The sequence below is a fragment of the Xenopus laevis genome, chromosome 2S (assembly GCF_017654675.1).
Source record: "Xenopus laevis strain J_2021 chromosome 2S, Xenopus_laevis_v10.1, whole genome shotgun sequence".
In the NCBI taxonomy this organism is placed as follows: Eukaryota; Metazoa; Chordata; class Amphibia; order Anura; family Pipidae; genus Xenopus; species Xenopus laevis.
The window spans coordinates 136,782,988-136,800,505 of NC_054374.1; the positions used below are offsets into that span (position 1 = coordinate 136,782,988).

At 39.4% G+C, this 17,518-nt stretch overlaps 1 protein-coding gene and 1 long non-coding RNA gene across 3 annotated transcripts in view; one reads left to right on the top strand and one right to left on the bottom strand.

Moving 5' to 3' along the window:
* Positions 1-17,518, top strand: part of itga5.S (integrin subunit alpha 5 S homeolog) — a 132,191-nt gene that overhangs the window by 93,545 nt on the left and 21,128 nt on the right. For both annotated transcript variants that reach the window (XM_041584461.1, XM_018250123.2), the window contains exons 2-10: positions 4,826-4,956; positions 12,272-12,378; positions 13,005-13,128; positions 13,236-13,297; positions 14,114-14,159; positions 14,328-14,453; positions 14,626-14,670; positions 15,840-15,883; positions 17,015-17,071. In XM_041584461.1, coding sequence (XP_041440395.1) covers positions 4,826-4,956; positions 12,272-12,378; positions 13,005-13,128; positions 13,236-13,297; positions 14,114-14,159; positions 14,328-14,453; positions 14,626-14,670; positions 15,840-15,883; positions 17,015-17,071 — 742 coding nt within the window. The remainder of the gene's footprint in view (positions 1-4,825; positions 4,957-12,271; positions 12,379-13,004; positions 13,129-13,235; positions 13,298-14,113; positions 14,160-14,327; positions 14,454-14,625; positions 14,671-15,839; positions 15,884-17,014; positions 17,072-17,518) is intronic.
* Positions 1-17,518, bottom strand: part of LOC121400691 — a 140,382-nt gene that overhangs the window by 31,064 nt on the left and 91,800 nt on the right. The window lies entirely within an intron of this gene.

Consider the following 17,518-nt stretch of genomic DNA (forward strand, 5'->3'; position numbering starts at 1 on the left):
GGCGACAAATCGTCCAGTGTGTCCTTACCCTAAGAACAACACTCAATAGTAAAAACCCATGTCCCACTGAGACACATTCAGTTACATTGAGAAGGAAAAACAGCAGCCTGCCAGAAAGCATTTCTCTCCTAAAGTGCAGGCACAAGTCACATGACATGGGGCAGCTGGGAAATTGACAAAATGTCTAGCCCCATGTTAGATTTCAAAATTGAATATAAAAAAATCTGTTTGCTCTTTTGAGAAATGGATTTCAGTGCAGAATTCTGCTGGAGCAGCACTATTAACTGATGCGTTTTGAAAAAAACATGTTTTCCGATGACAGGATCCCTTTATCACTTAATTGAGAATGTGGCACTGATCTATTTGATTTGAAAGGTTAAGGGTATTTAAAGAACTAAACCCTAAAAATGAATAGGGCTAAAAATGTCATATTTTATATACTGAACTTATTACACCAGCCTAAAGTTTCAACTTCTCAATAGCAGAAATGATCCAGGACTTCAAACTTGTCACAGGGGGTCACCATCTTGGAAAGTGTCTGTGACACTCACATGCTCAGTGGGCTCTGAGCAGCTGTTGAGAAGCTAAGCTTAGGGGTCGTCACTAATTATCCAGCAGAAAATGAGGTTGGTCTCTAATATAAGCTGATGCTACAGGGCTGATTATTAAATTCTGATGCTAGTTGCACCGGTTTCTGTGCTGCCATGTAGTAATTATCAGTATTAATTACTAATCAGCCTTATACTGGGACATTTATATTCTGTGTACTGTATATTTTGAGGTGGTGCCAAAGCTCATTAACTGACAGCATCATGGAGCATGTGAAGTGAATTAGCAGAAAAGATGGGGAGCTACAGGGGCATCTTTGGAGACACAGATCTTTACTGCTAAAGGGATTTGGTGCCTGGGGCTGGTACAGAACAAAACATAATGTACAACATTTCCAGCCTACTTCTTTATTTTAACTTTCCTTGTCCTTTAAGGTTTGTTGGAATGACTTTATATTATAATATATATATGTGTGTGTGTGTGTGTGTTTTATTACATATTGTGGTTTATTACATATTGTGGTGCATGAGTAAAGTCCACCATGTTCCAAGTATTGCAAAGAAAGCTCAGTTTTAATATGAACTCTTGCACTCTAGCCCTGGGTTTTAATTGCAAGTTGTTGTCCGTATAAAGACACTGCCATGGTAGTGCCAACAAAGCTTGTTTTATCTTGAAAGGGCTCTTGTCAGGGTGCTAACTTGTCTAGCAGAGTCAAGTACATTGATTTTCTCAGGAGCCTGCGTTTAGTAGACTGTGTGTTCGGAGGAGGAACTGTCTCCCCATCACCTTTCCGGAGAGCAGGATTGCTAGCCAGGCATTCGCCGTAGGATAATGCTGCCATTTCCGGCTTTTCAACAGAAACGTCTGTTTTGGAGAACAGTAGAACAATGAATTTCTGAGAATTAACCCCCTTTTGCACCAGTCCTACCTTAATATGCATTGTTTTGCTTTACATTCCACGCCATGGTAAAGCATCTGAAAGCTAAGCAAGGGAAGGATGTTCATGTTGGTGGTGATTTTTGTTGTTGATGCAATGGCTTAAAAATGCCCTGAATTACTAAGGGAAATAGGAAACCTGCCTGTTTCCCGCAGGGAGGAACAGTCTGGACTTCTATTTTCCATTCTGATCTATGGCCTGAGGTATGGTATGATGAAGGACATAAGAGAGACTTCATAATGTTGTTCTGTCACCCTTCCTTCAGCTCTTCATTGGCATAAAGAACATTATCCATTGCAAGATGCATGCTAAGGGGCTCCTTCTGTTCCCTATTTGACCAGTACATCGTGGGAAGCTCTGTCCTAACTTTATTCCCATGGTAGCTGGAACAAGAGCCACAGGCTAATATTTAACCACATTTTTTTCCTATCCAATTCCTGCCATGGACGGTTGGCATTGCCCCAAATAGGACTCGCATGCACAGTCCTCTACTGAAAACACCTGCCATTTGTCCACAGGGGAATTTAAATGCATACAGATCCATGCAGGTATTGTTTTGGTAGAAAGTTGCTTCTTCATATCCTGCCATAAATTTAGCTTTACACTAGTGCTACATGCCCCCATGCCCTCAGCCGTAGGGATGGGCGAATTTTTTTGGCTTGTTTCACCAAAAAAATTACGCCCATAGACTTGTATGGCGTTGTGCGTCAAAATTAAAAAAGACGCGCAACAAAATTTTTTTGACGCCCATAGACTTTAATGGCCGTCGGCGACATTTCGCCGGCAGCAAATTTTTGGCGAAACGGGACAAATTCGCCCATCCCTACTCAGCCGCACTCCAAGGACTTAATTTTGAAAAATAAAGGTGAAGTTTTATTCTCAACGTTTCGGATCCTTAACTGGGGCCGTCTCCCAGTTAAGGAGCCGAAACGTTGAGAATAAAACTTCACCTTTATTTTTCAAAATTAAGTCCTTGGAGTGCGGCTTGTTCACTGTGGATTGTTAAGAGTGCACCAGCTAAGCCAAATCCTTTTATTTATAAGGGTGGTCATAAGGATTAGCCATGGAGGGGAATTGTAGGAAAGTGTAAGCTAGGAGTGCCCACACTTTACTAATGAGAGGTCTACTTTTAGTGATGGTGTCCCATTATGATCTACTTCCATAAATGCTTTAATAACATTCTGTTCCATGGAAAATATTACTTAAATATTGATTTATGAGAAAATGTACATTGTTATATTTAAACCTCTATTTCTTATGTAACCTTTACATAATAAATATCTGAATGAAAAGCGTAAAACAGGAGGGTGATTTAGACAAGCTGTTTGTTCGGTCTTGAGATCTACTGATCACCAGCTAAAGGTCTACTGGTAGATCCCGATCTACCTTTTGGGCACCCCTGGTGTAAGCGAACTACAGTTTATGGAACAATAACTGGCCCCAGATGTTTGTAGCCTAGCTTAGGTAGAATTAAAAAATGTTCCACGGGTGTGGGAAAATATTTGCTAGGTGCTTATTACCATGCACATGGCAGAAGTGATGTCCATGTGCATAGTGGCTGTTGCGGAAAAAGCATGCCTTATTGGAAAAATATAGCTAGATTCAGGGAAAGAATATTTTCATGCCTCCCAACTGTTCCGTTTTCTCCCACAGTCCCAGCTTTTTATTAAGTCCCCTGTTTACCTTTGATCTCCTGCACTGATGCCAGAAAAAGCTCTGAAACTTAATTAAAATCAGAAGCTTTTTGGCAGACAGCCCAGAACACTCAGCAGCTGCACTTAGATACATTTGTAACAATTTAAGATAAGCAAAGATACAAATGTAACTAATAAGATTAAAAAAAAGTCTCTTGGGGAAACCTAGACTCGCACCTAAAATGGCAATTTCACCTTCATTAGCAAACATACATGTAATAACAACATATTTTTGTCCCTCTTTCCATTTTTCAAATGTAGGGAGGTATTTATGTATTTGGGTAGCTCTAGCAGCTCTCCTGTTGGTGTAGAATTTAATAGAAAGTTCCTACGTCGCTAGAGAAAGTGTAACCTAATGGTTCAGGGGATGGAATTGCCCACAATGGCTTCAAAACTGTTGAAGTCTTATGAAAAGCAATGAGAGAAGATCAATGGAGAGGAAGATTTGCTGATAAACGGAGGCTGATGTAATTTAATGAGTCATAAAATGTTAGGCAATTGACCCTGAGATGGTACGCTTTTTACAGGTGAGAAGCATCTAGCACCCCAAATTGAAACTACCATTCTTTTTTATTATCATACCAGAGATTCCTTGTGCTGTTGTATGCAAAGCTCAGTATTTTTCCTTGCACCTGCACCAGTGCATTAGTAGTATAGTTTGCATTTTACTATTTTCTGTAGCACAAGGGACCCTGCGAAAATGAAGAAAACTAGAGCTGCAGTGCTGATATAAAAAGTACCCCGGAGTGGTGCATTTTTTACAGAGGTGGAGTGCCAGCCCTGGGTCCCGAGTTAGCAATTAGATGAATTGGAGGGTTTCTAGTTGGCAACTTCCTTATTTAATCTGACTTTTTTGATCCTAGCTGAATTTAAGCCATTGTGATTTTGAATATATGAAGTTGTTTCATATTTCAAATCTGAATGTTACAAAGTGTTCTTTAATTCATATAAGAGGGAACATAGAGCATTGGTTTCTGCTATGTAGCCAAGCCATGACTGGAGTCATTCAATGAAGCGACCCAACTTTCAGCTACAATGTAATATTGTTTGTTTTTTTTCTCCTTGAGCATGAACACCTGTGTCCAAATCAAAGAAACCTTGTTAAGTAATAAAGTACGCATGACAAAGAGGTAATCACCCAGGGATAAAGCACTTTAATACTCTACAAATTCCCATAGCTTTCCCTTCAGCATTGTTTACTTGTAACACCTGGTCTGCAAGGTCTCTTACCCCCCCCCCCCATTTCTATTGTAATGACCAACCAATATTATATTATAACAGATTAGGAAAGGAATGGAATTTCCTCAAATCTGGAAACTTCTTTGAACAGTAAATGATTAGTATTTTAGGCTTTCTATGACTCCATGTAGTGGGTATATGTGTCCACTACGTAATACCTGTACGTCTTCAATAAGTCAATAGTAGCATTAATCTTAGCCCTGTTGTTATCTCTAATAGGTAGTGTCACATGGGACATTAGCCTTATGTGTTTTAAAATTAAGTTTAAATAATTCATTTTTTGCCTTTTACTTTACCCACACTTGCACTTAATACAAATAACATTCATGTGCTTTCTGGCGAACAGTTTGTTTATTTGTTCTTGGTTATCTAGTGATTCATTAACCTGTGTTTCCCTTTTTCACAGCATCAGTATCCTGGTGGGGGCCCCCAAGGCAAATACCAGCCAGCCAGGAGTGTCTGAAGGGGGAGCTGCCTTTTATTGCCCGTGGCAAAGAAATGGCACCAACTGCACAGAAATCAACTTTGACTCAGAAGGTAAGTCTGTGCTACAGTAGTTTTAATAAGATGTTATTTTTGATAGGACAGGGCCACTCTAAAATGTTGCATTCCATCTTTATTCGCTGTTTCACTGCAGTCCTGTTGGTACTGTACGTATAGAGTAGAATGTATGTGTCCTGGATAGTCTCAATCCTGTGCATGGTCAAAAATGACAGGAATATACCAAAACTCCATTTAGCATGGCATATTGCTTTAGGTGACTTTTCAGATATTTGTTGACCCAAGCTGTTTCATATCTACTTTGAGCAAGATTTGTTTAGAGGTCCTTTCAAATTGATTGCAGCTCATGAAGTAAAAATGTGTAAGGAGAAGTGTGTGTCTGCAGGTCCTGAGGGCCTCACATCTCTATTTTCTGCACTAGAGACATTGCCTCTTTAAACTCTCTCTGTGGAGGGTAGGGTTGCCACCTTTTCTGGAAAAAAAAAGTGGCCTTCCTATATATTTTTTTACCCTATTAATAATATTAGACTCGGCCATCATTTTTACTGGCCAGGCCAGTAAAATACCGGCCAGGTGGCAACCCTAGTGGAGGGCAGAGCAAGGCTTCATGTCAAGCTACAACGAAGAGTAAAACTGCAGTCAGAATAGAAGAGATCTGTGCAGGTGCTGCTGAAGGAATAAGCCATTCTCTCTAGATACATACAGTCTCACAAGCTGGACTCTTCTTGTAGCTTGGACCACAGTTCCATTCCCTTGTTGAACATGGGCACAATCAATAGGACTTGTGCTAAACATGCATTTTTCCTATTGCCGTGCTTACGCAAAGTCTATAGGTTTTTTATTATCTGAAGTTAAAGCAACCAGATCATTTCTCAATTTCAAACTGGAGACTTTTTGAATAAATAAAATCAAAGTCAAAACCAATTGCAAATTATCATACAACATCGCTGTCTAAACCAGGGATCTACCAGTAGACCTTTAGCTGGTGATCAGTAAGTTAAAGGGGTTGTTCACCTTTAAATAAACTGTTAGTATAATGTAAAAAGGGATATTCTGAAACAATTTGCAATTGGTTTTCATTTTTTGTTTGTGATTTTTGAGTTATTTAGCTTTTTATTCAGCAGCTCTTTAGTTTGCAATTTCAGCCATTTGGTTGCTAGGTTCCATATTCCCCTAGCAAACCGTGCATTGATTTGAATAAGAGACTAGAATATGAATAGGAGAGGGACTGAATAAAAGGATGACTTATAAGAAATGTAAATAACATTGCATTTGTAGCCTTACAGAGCATTTGTCAATGACCCCATTTGAAAGCTGGAAAGAGTCAGAAGAAGAAGGCAAATAACTCCAAAACTATAATAAAAAAAGACCAATTGAAAAGTTGCTTAGAATTGAACTTCTATAACATACCGAAAGTTAACTTAAAGGTAAACCACGCTTTTAAAGGAACAGTAACATCAAGAAATGAAAGTGTTTTGAAAGTAATAGAAATATAATACAGTGTTGCCCTGCACTGGTAAAACTGGTGCGTTTGCTTCAGAAACACTACTATTGTTTATATCATGGAGCTGCTGATTCAAAGTAGAAAGGCTCAGGTTACACAGCAGATAAGCTTTGTAGAATATAATGGTGTTATCTGTTATCCACTATTTAACCTGTGCCATATAGCCTTTTTTCAGTTTCCACCATTGCTACACAGCAGTTTGTTTATATGAACTATAGTAGTGTTTCTGACGCTAACACATCAGTTTTACCAGTGCAGGGCAACACTACATGATATTTTCATTACTTTAAAACTTTCATTTTTTGGTGTTACTATTCCTTTAAGAAGCTTCAAGAATGGTTAATCTGTGTAGTCTTTTATTCTGGTGCAGAAAAGGTTAAACAGTTATGCACTCAAAGCTTCATGTTGTTGCTACGCTTGACTCCTCTTTTTCTCTCCCATATATTTTTATGCTCAGCCTTTTTACAGCGCCATGAAACCCTGCCAGGATATCTCCGTATATTTGATCTTTTTGTGCTAGATCAATAGGTGTACAATACGTTTTCTTCCCTGTCTGCACCTTCAGTTCAGGCTGATTTATACTTGAAAAGGTTAATGGCTAAAGAATGTGTGCCCCGGGGCTGTTTGTACACAAAGCAACACCAACTGTGGTGGTTACTTTTCTTTGTTAATGGGTTTAAACTCGCCATTGAGCGGTGAATGTGCATGAGCCCAATGCTGAATGGTCTATTCAGGAGCCGTCTCATGGAATATAATAAAGACACCGGCACCTCTTGACTGAAGTGTGATTGGCCAGCACAGCATGTGTAACTGTTGCTAAACATACTGCTTTTGTAAAAGTTTTGGAAACAAATGTGGAGGGTAAGAATACAAACCAAGCAGATTATCTGAGTGCCTTAATTACTAGAGGGGTCACACTGAATGGCTAAATTGATCTGATCCAAAGGGCGAAATTAGTGTATTTTTATGATGTAGTTTTTAGTTCTAAATGACACTGTTTACAAGTGTAGGCAACCATGTTGGGTCATTTTGCCTGGTCATGTGCTTTCAGAAAGAGCCAGCACTTTAGGATGGAACTGCTTTCTGGCAGGCTGTTGTTTCTCCTACTCCATGTAACTGAATGTGTTGCAGTGGGACCTGGATTTTATCTTGTGTTAAGGATCAGATTACCTTCACATTGTTCTGCTGCTGGAGGGGAAAGGCAGGTGGTGATATCACTCCAACTTGCAGTAAAGAGTGACTGAAGTTTATCAGAGCACAAGTCACATGACTGGGGGCAGCTGGGAAACTGACAATATGTCTAGCTCCATGTCAGATTTCAAAATGAAGTATAAAAATCTGTTTGCACTTTTGATTAACGGATTTTAGTGCAGAATTCTGCTGGAGCAGCACTATTAACTGGTCCGTAATGTGGTTGAGAAGTGCAGTTAGATGCCTTCTACGTTGACTGATGTCCTTTGAGGTTTTCATTGGGTCTGAACTGATTTGCTGAGATTGGATGATGTTGAAGGTAGGTTGCTGTATTCTGAAAAAGCTTCCAAACAAGAAACAAAAGGAGCTCACTGTTGTACTGAACATCTCAGGCAGATTTATCAAATTATAAAATTAGAGCTCATCCTCTTTCTATTGATTCCTATGGGATTTTTAGAAGTGTAATGGTATAATGTAATCAAATGGCGAACTCTCATTTTCACTTACTGAAATTTCCAGTAGATATGTGAATATCTGTTGTCCCAATGCAGTTTACATTCTAAGCATAAGTTAAAAATTTGCACACAGAAATAAATCGGTTATATTTTGCTTAGGTATTGTACTAAACCCGCCTTAGGGGCCAGCCAAGAATTTGTTCTGGTTGTACGAGGAGCTTGGCAGCAATAGATGTACCTTTCTTGCTATGAGCTAACAAATTGGAACCTTGATCATAATTATAAACTATAGGGATTATGTAGTAACAGGGGTACGGTTTGCCCTCATCCAGTAACCATTAGAAACCAAGATTCTCACTGCATTAGACTAATGAAAGCAACTTGCTTTGGCATGGACTGGGGCAAGCGTTTGGCTAGCTCACTGCTGCTGTATAAACCATTAACACAATGATAGCTGAATTTATGGAGCTTTAAAGGAACAGTAACACCAAAAAATTTGTTGTTTTTTTTTTACAGTAATGAAAATATCATGTACTGTTGCCCTGCACTGGTAAAACTGATCTGTTTGCTTCAGAAACACTACTATAGTTCATATAAACAAGCTGCTGTGTAGCAATGGCGGAAATTGAAAAAAGTCTATATGGCACAGGTTAAATAGTGGATAACAGATAACACCATTATGTTCTACAGAGCTTATCTGTTGTGTAACCTGAGCCTTTTCTCCTTTGAATGGCTACACAGCAGTTTATTTATATAAACAATAGTCGTGTTTCTGAAACAAACACAGCAGTTTTACCAGTGCAGGGCAAGGCTGCATTATATTTTAATTACTTTAAAACACTTTCATTATTTGATGTTACTGTTCCTTTAAGGAAAGTTTCACACAGCATAATTCCCAGCATTTTGCCACGCGTTTGATTTCCATCTCAGCAGAAAGCCATAGGCACAAAGATTTGATTGTACGAATCTCCGTTTCGGGCCGTGTGTGGAGGGTCCCATCGTTTTTCGTAAGATGCCGATAGATCATTCAGTTGATCGGACAGGTTAGAACATTTCTGTCGGCTGCTGATATCTCTGCATGTATTGCTGATCTGACGATATCAGTGGGAGACTGTCACTAGCGTTTGTCGGACATAACGATCGTATGATTGCTGTCAGGGGCAGAACATAGTCTGATCTGTTGTTTTACTACTTTATTTGATCTGAATGGTTAATGGCAGATCGGAAGATGACACCAAGCAGTCGTTAGTCCGATATTAAAGGAATAGTTCAGTGTGAAAATAAAAACTGTGTAAATAGATAGGCTGTGCAAAATAAAAAATGTTTCTAATATAGTTAGTTAGCCAAAAATGTAATGTATAAAGGCTGGAGTGAACAGATGTCTAATAAAACAGCCAGAATGCAACTTCCTGCTTTTCAGCTCTATAACTCTGAGTTAGTCAGCGACTTGAATGGTACATTTCTGTTCAGTGAGTTTGTAATTGATCCTCAGCATTCAGCTCAGATTCAAAAGCAACAGATATGACCCATGTGCACCCCCCCCCCAAGTCTCTGATTGGTTACTGCCTGGTAACCAGGGTAACCAGTCAGTGTAAACCAAGAGAGAGAGCTGAAAAGCAGGAAGTAGTGTTCTGACTGACAAGTTATACATCAAATCACTCCAGCCTTTATACATTACATTTTTGGCTAACTAACTATATTAGAAACATTTTTTATTTTGCACAGCCTATATATTTACCCAGTTTTTATTTCTACACTGAACAATTCCTTTAAGGTAAATCTGCACGTCTATGGCCACCGTAATGCTTGGAATTGCCCCTACATTGAATTAAATGTTAATAGCTGGATCCTGCCACTGCTGTAGACTGTTTCTTGCTAAAATTCTAGGACTTGCCTATGTGCCGCTGGCCGAAAATTGAGCCAGACTGATGTTCCCTCTGTGACTATGAGCAGCAGTCTGTAGCCTTTTGCAATTGTAAACAGAGACACTTGCTCATTAATGCTGCAGGCATGGTTTCCCCAGTAATAATCTCTTACATAAATACATTGCTGGTAATTGACCACACTGTAAATTAAAATGTACCTCAAACATCATGTGCTGCTGTGTGTAGCTCTGAGCCTAACCAGCGTGTTAGTCATGGTGCTTATATTGGCCATTTAAAAATAAATTATCTCTTCCTTGTCAGCCTGCCCATTTCACTGTGCCTTCCCTTACCCAGAGGCTTTTTTGGTTAATTGGGGAGGGGAGAGTTCTTTATAATAAAGTGGAAAATTGCTTTGTTTTTCCTTTCCCACACTCGCCCTCTGTAAACAGAAACAGAAAATGAGCTTTATGTAAAGGAGCACCTACCTTTCCTCGGGTGTTGGTTGTACAGCTGAGGAGAGGTTCTTTATACAAGGAGCTAAACAGCAAGTTTTATTTCCATTAAAGGAACTGTAACATCAAAAAATGAAAGTGTTTTAAAATAATGCAAGTATAATGCAGTGTTGCCCTGCCCTGGTTAAATGGGTGTGTTTGCTTCAGAAACACTAATTTTTTTTATCTAAATAAGCTGCTGTGTAGTAATGGGGGCAGCCATTCAATTACCGCCATTGCTACACAGCAGCTTATTTATATAAACTATAGTAGAGTTTCTGAAACAAACATACCAGTGAAGGGCAACACTACATGATATCTTCATTACTTTACAACACTTTCCTTTATCTGGCTTTTCCTCCTCCCACAGCTGGTTTTAAAAACAAAGGTAGTTGGGGGGGAAAACCGTTCTTAAAATGTTACTCTTCTGTAAGCACCACCTCCAAAAACCCTATGGTATTCTTCCTGTCTATGGTTTTATTTGTCTAACAATGTTGCAAATTGACAATTATGTTTCCAGTTAAACTGAAGTTACATGCGTTTAATATAAATAATCACCACTGAACTTAAGCCTGAGCCCTCCAACCACTACCTTGGGCCCGTTATCTTGGGGCCGTCACACTGTTTTGGAATCACTGCCCTAACTTAAAAGGACAGTAATAACAAAAACTGAAAGTGTTTTAAAGTAATGGAAATATAATACTGTGTTGCCCTGCACTGGGAAAACTGATGTATTTGCTTCAGTAACGCTACAATAGTTGATATAAATGTGTAGCCATGAGGGAAACCATTCCATAGTGAAAAAGGAGAAAAGGCATAGTATTCACCGCAGATAACAGATACGCTCTGTAATATACAATGGGATTCTTCAGAACTTATCTGTTATCTACAATGTTTCCTGTGCTTGAACGGCTGCCCCCATGGCTACACAACAACGTGTTTATATCAACTATAGTAGTGTTTGTGAAGCAAACACAGCCGTTTTACCAGTGCAGGGCAACGATACATTGATATTGTCATTCCTATAAAGCACTTTCATTTTTTTGGTGTTACTGTTCCAAATAGAATTACTGGCCTTCAGTCTGCAATCGTCTAATTATTAATTAATATATGGCCTGTTAGAATGAGATTCCATCCAAATGTAGGTTCCCAAGCCAGCCATCCTTTTAAAAATAAATATACCTTGTTGTTACATCTGTTTCCCCAGGATACATATTACAACAGACCATAAGTCTTAGGAACTTTTTGTCTGTCTCTAGTTATGTTTCAACTACTTCTTTGTTTGATAAAAAGCAAACGTCTGTCCCCATGAGTAAATATCTGGATAAGGACTCCACAATATCAAAAAATAAAATATTTTTCAAGGTCAGACTTGTTCTGGCACTTTGGCCAATTTCAACTGTACAACCTGACAATCTGGGCATGTATGGCCAATCAGGGGACCATTGCAACATAAAATCTTAGTGGGCCAAAAGGATGTGAAGAGGTCAGACTATTCTGATCATTGCAGAGACTGGCCCAACAAAGGTGGTCCTACATTGCACCTCATAGGTCTTCAGTCCATTCAGCCAATGGGTCATGGTACCATATGGTTTGGCCTATGTATGGTGACCTTTAATATCTCACAGCGCTGAGAATAGCAAGTTAAAGATCTCATTTTCAGATCCTTTTTGTTTTACCTTTCAAAGCTTCTGAAATCGCCTATTGCAATGGAGCCCTGTGATGCTTCTGTACACTGATTACATAATGAAATTGGTATGATTTCCAGGTGTAACAGTTTGCATTTATAATCTTGCTCATATTTACCCCAGTTGTTTGTTAATTCAATGGCTTTATTCTACACAGGTGACCGGAAGAGAGTACTGGGCAATTCTACCCAACCCGAACACATGGAATCCAAGTCTGGGCAATGGTTTGGCGCCACTGTCCGGGCACATGGGAAAACAATACTGGTAAGAAAAACTCCTAAGTTCAAGCACACTAGATAAAGGCACGCTACTTTGTATGAGTGTGTGCATTGCCTTAAATATCAAAAACACACAGCCTCTACTGAGGCAAGATTGTTTTCACCACCATTCGAAAATGTGCTGCATATACCTCGTTGTAGTACTAGAGCAGAACTACATGGGTGATTTACATGCGTTCCGATGCGAGGTGACGAAATGCTGGCGTCAAGTCGGATGCACCGAAAATAAGGTAAGTTATAGAAATGTCGGGTTTTGCCACAGCGTGCATCCGACTCACAACATACATTGTCTGCATCCGACAGTCGTGTGGGATGCACGATGCCGCAACACCCGACATTTCTATAACTTACCTTATTTTTGCCGCATCTGACCTGACGCCAGTTTTTCGTCCCCTTGCATTGGAACGCATGTAAATCGCCCATCTAGTTCTGCCCTTAATCAGGATGTATGTTGTTTGTTTTGTGCAAAGCAGTCACTGCTGAAACAGAAAAAGTATCTGGAACATTACTATACATCTTCCTGTGCATGTAAAATAGGTCTTAAATTGCTGCAGTTGTAGTTTTGCACTTTTACACATGTTCACCTCTAATCTTGTGTTTTTTTTTATTTAGGCTTGTGCTCCACAATACAGCTGGAGAACCAAAAAAGAAGAAAAGCACAGTGACGCTGTGGGCACCTGTTATTTATCTGTCAATAACTTCACCACATTTATAGAGTATTCTCCCTGCCGCACAGGTATGTGGGGGGTGGGGTCAGCATGCAATGACCCTAAACCTATGAACGGTACATGTCTTTAAATGGATGTAATCTAATTAGCAGTTTATAAAATCTTGTATTTTTAGATTTCAGTGATACTGCCGGACAAGGGTACTGCCAAGGAGGTTTCAGTGCTGAGTTTACAAAGGTAAAAGTACAAAAAGTACTGGGGCTGCCATGCAATATGGTTACCCGCCTTCAGCTCATGGTTTGCAAATGCTAAAGCCGCAGTCAGTGCAGCAGCACATCTTTGTTTGGAACCTCACATATTCATTCCATCATATTTGGGCAACTCGTTAAAAGAGAAGTAAAGCTGAACTAAAGAAGTAGCTAGAAATGTTGTAAATTATGTTTTGGGCTTCTGAACCTGCCAAAGACAACCACAGCACTTTAGCAGTAAAGATCTGCACCTCCAAATATCTTCTTTTCCTCTGATTCACTGCACATGCTCTGTGCTGCTGTCACTTACTGAGCTTGAATATACAGTACAACATAGAATATAAATGTCACAATATAAGGCTGATTAGTAATTAATACAGATAATTACTACATGGCAGCAGAGAAACCATTGCAAATAGTACCAGAATTTAATAATCAGCCCTGTAACATCAGCTTATATTACAAGCCAACCTCATTTTCTGCTTGATATTTTGCGACAACCCCTAAGCTTAGCTTTTCAACAGCTGCTCAGAGAGTCACAGCCACTTTCCAAGATGGTGACTCCCTGTGACAAGTTTGAAGTCCTGGATCATTGCTGCTATTGACAAGCTGCAACTTTAGGCTGGTGCAATAAGTTCAGTATATAAAATATGGCATTTTTAGCCATACTGCCTTTTAGGTTTTACTTCTCCTTTAAAGGGTATGTATGCCCTACCATAGTTTCAAAGTCATAATTTTTGCTGAAGGATGGGAGTGCCGTGAAACAATCCTTTTGACCTTTCATTATGAATTTAATTCCCTGCAGAGTGGAAGAGTTTTACTGGGAGGACCAGGCAGCTACTTCTGGCAAGGTAAGAAATATACACAGACCTGGCAATTTCATCGATTGGTGAACTTATAACATGCAGCTGCATTTCTGCATCTTCCCTAGCATTGGGAGAAACACAAGTTCGGATTGCTTTTTTGATGGTAAATTGTTCTGTAGTGTTATGGGAAATATAAAAGATTATTATTTGCAGGTCAGGTGATCACTGCAACACAGGATGAGATCCAGGAGGCTTATTATCCAGAATATTTTGTGCTGGAGTACAAGAAACAAATGAAGACACGGCAGGCTGCTTCATCATATGATGACAGTTACTTTGGTAAGGCAGCATGTGATGGCAGTATATGTTGGTGGGAAGGAAGGTTGACTCCTTTTATAGTTTATTAAGTTCTATAAAAAGTTGCCAGTTCTGCCCCCTCCAGAAGCACATACACATATATATGTTTTACCTTTGGCTTAAGTAGTGAAAAACTGTCTTTGTTATTCTTCAGGTTATTCGGTAGCAGTTGGTGAATTCAGTGGAGATGACACTGAAGGTGAGTTTTTTTTTTTTCCTCGTAATTAAAAGGAAACTATCGCGAAAATGAAATATAAGCTATATAAGAAACGTTCTAAATACAAGTCTGTAAGTCTGTATTGATTCTGACATAATCAAGTTCATCTCCACTATTCCTCTCTCAGCATTTGTTCCTCTTCATTCTCTCTTCATGCTGGAGTTGGATGGAGTCAGATATTCATTGACAGTTAGATCCAATATACATTATGGGGGGGTCTTTTTGCCTAGAACAGGGGTAAGCAACCCGTGGCTCCGGAGTCTCATGCACCTCTTCATCCTGCTTGCTGTGGCTCAGTCTTGCGGCTTTGCCTGTCATGTCATCTATACAGCCCTTGCACTTGCTGGCGGCTTCTTGAGTGTGCGACCGTGGTCAGCTAACGGTTGGCTTACCGCGGTCACTCACTCAGGAAACCGCCAGCAGGTGCGAGGGCTGTATAGATGTCCCAGGAGTGACCGGCAAGACCGAGCCTCAGCAGGATGATTCATCATGGTCCTTAACGTGGTCACACACTAAAGACAAGAGAAGGAAGATCAGCATGGAGCTTCAGAAACAGAAGTCATATTAAACAGATGAGAAAACTAGCATTTAATAGGGCTATTGAGTGTTTAATTTATTTCAAAGTAGGCCTACACATGCACACTGCACTTCTGTTTGTTGTATTCTGTTGTTGTAACAGTTAAAATGAAAAAAAGGTTAAAACTTTTAAAAGTTTATAAGGTATTGTGTTTTGCGGCTCTAGACTACTTTTCTTTAATGAAATAGGGGGCAAAATGGCTCTTTTGTAAAGGTTGCTGACCCCTGGCCTAGAAGATCTATTAAAATCACCAGAAATCCTGTCTCTCTACATGCAGGATTTGCGCAAAAGGCAGTTATTTTGTTAGATTTTGTTGGTACGGGAATCAGTTATTTGAGTGAGCTCTAATTCATCTACTAGGAATGGAATAACCCCCTATAAGAGTTATTGGATATAACGGTCAATTAATAGCTCCATCTGTACCTATTCTAAAATCCATTCTGCAAAATACAGAATCATTCATAATACTTAGATGTTGTCTTGAGTGTCCTTTCATGCATACTATATTTTCTATGTGTATATCTGTATTTTATATGTGTAGGGTGATAACCTCGTGTCTCTTTTTTCCTTCTAGATTTCATTGCGGGTGTTCCCAAGGGAAACCTAACTTATGGCTATGTAAGCACATTTACTATTAAATATGAGGCAACTCGATATCTTCTTCTAGATATTTGTTCATTTCTATGACAAACTATTCTTTGATATGAAGAGCAACTTGTTCACTTTACATGTTTCATACATTCTCTACGGCTTTTTCTTATTACATACTATATCTGAGAAGCTGTACCACTTATTCTCCCTATGTTCTTAATGGCTGAACATCCAGTCTTATCAATTCTTGTCAAAACTTGAGGCCTACTAACTTTTGTTACAAAACTTGGTCTACGACCCCACTTGTCTCTATAAACACTCAACTGCCCTAGACCTTCCATATTTTATTCGCTAATCCTGGTTGACTTGTATTTTTAAGGGTGGTGGCACACGTGAAGATTCCGGGAAGGTTAGCGAATAATCTTCCCAAATGCCTTCCTGCCAGCAAGAATTTGAATCGCTGCTGGGAAGGCATTTCAGGGAGATTAGTAGCCCAAAGAATAGATTTGTATCTGGGCGACTAATCTCCCCCTAATCTTCACATGTGCCACCATCCTAATTCAATCTCGCACCGAGTCTCTTAATCCCACCCCTTTAATCCCACCCCTATTATCTAGTTGTATTTCTGAAGATGGTGATAGACGTGCAGATTTTACCCTTGTATCTGATGAACGATCGGACATCCCAATCTTCTGACCTGCCACTAACCATTCAGATTAAATAAAGGAGTAAAAGAGCAAATCAGACAATGTTCTGCTTATGACAGCAATAGTACGAAAGTTATGTCCGCCAAATAGCAGTCACCCATTGATATTGTCAGCTAGGCAATACATGCAGAGAAAATATCGTTAGCTGACCGAAATCTTTTAACCTGTACGATCGACTAAACGACCAATAACCATGGTACGAAAAAAAGTCGGGATGATCCACACATGGTCCAAAAATTGTACAAAACTTGATTCATATGATTATATCTTTGCATCTATGGCCAGCTTTACCCATCCCTGAATCTGAGATGGAGCTCCTTTATAGAAATTATTCTTCTTGGTCCTTTTGCATGTTTATTTGCTCCTGTATGATTTCAAACAAGCACATAAAACTAGCTCAGTATATCACTGGTGTTGTCAGTTCCTCCAACAGTCTCTCTCTGCTCCCTAGGTGACTATACTGAATGGAACAGACTTGAGATCTTTGTATAACTTTTCAGGTGAACAGGTAGGTTGGATGTTTTATGTCTCTTTTAATGATTAGCGTCATTGATCATTTCCTGACAGCTGGTTTACATCTCACCCCCAACCTCTAAACAAATACACAGAACAAATCAAAATGTGTGTGCTACATAACATATGTTTACACTTTAGAATGCTCTGTTTGTAGTAGGTATAGCATTTGCTTCCAATAAATGGACACTTGCACATATTCTGTTGACATTTTATCTGACCGTGTGAGTTGAACATTTTGCAATTTTTAATTGTCTCGGTCTATATCCTGAATCCCTAAAATAGTTGATACAACAAGGGCACCCCCCCCCAAACACACACACACTTTATCCTACACTGTACTTAATAATTTAAGGGTTATATACAGTCATATGAAAAAGTTTGGAAACCCCTCTCAGCCTGCATAATACTTTACTCCACTTTCAACAAAAAAAGATGTTGA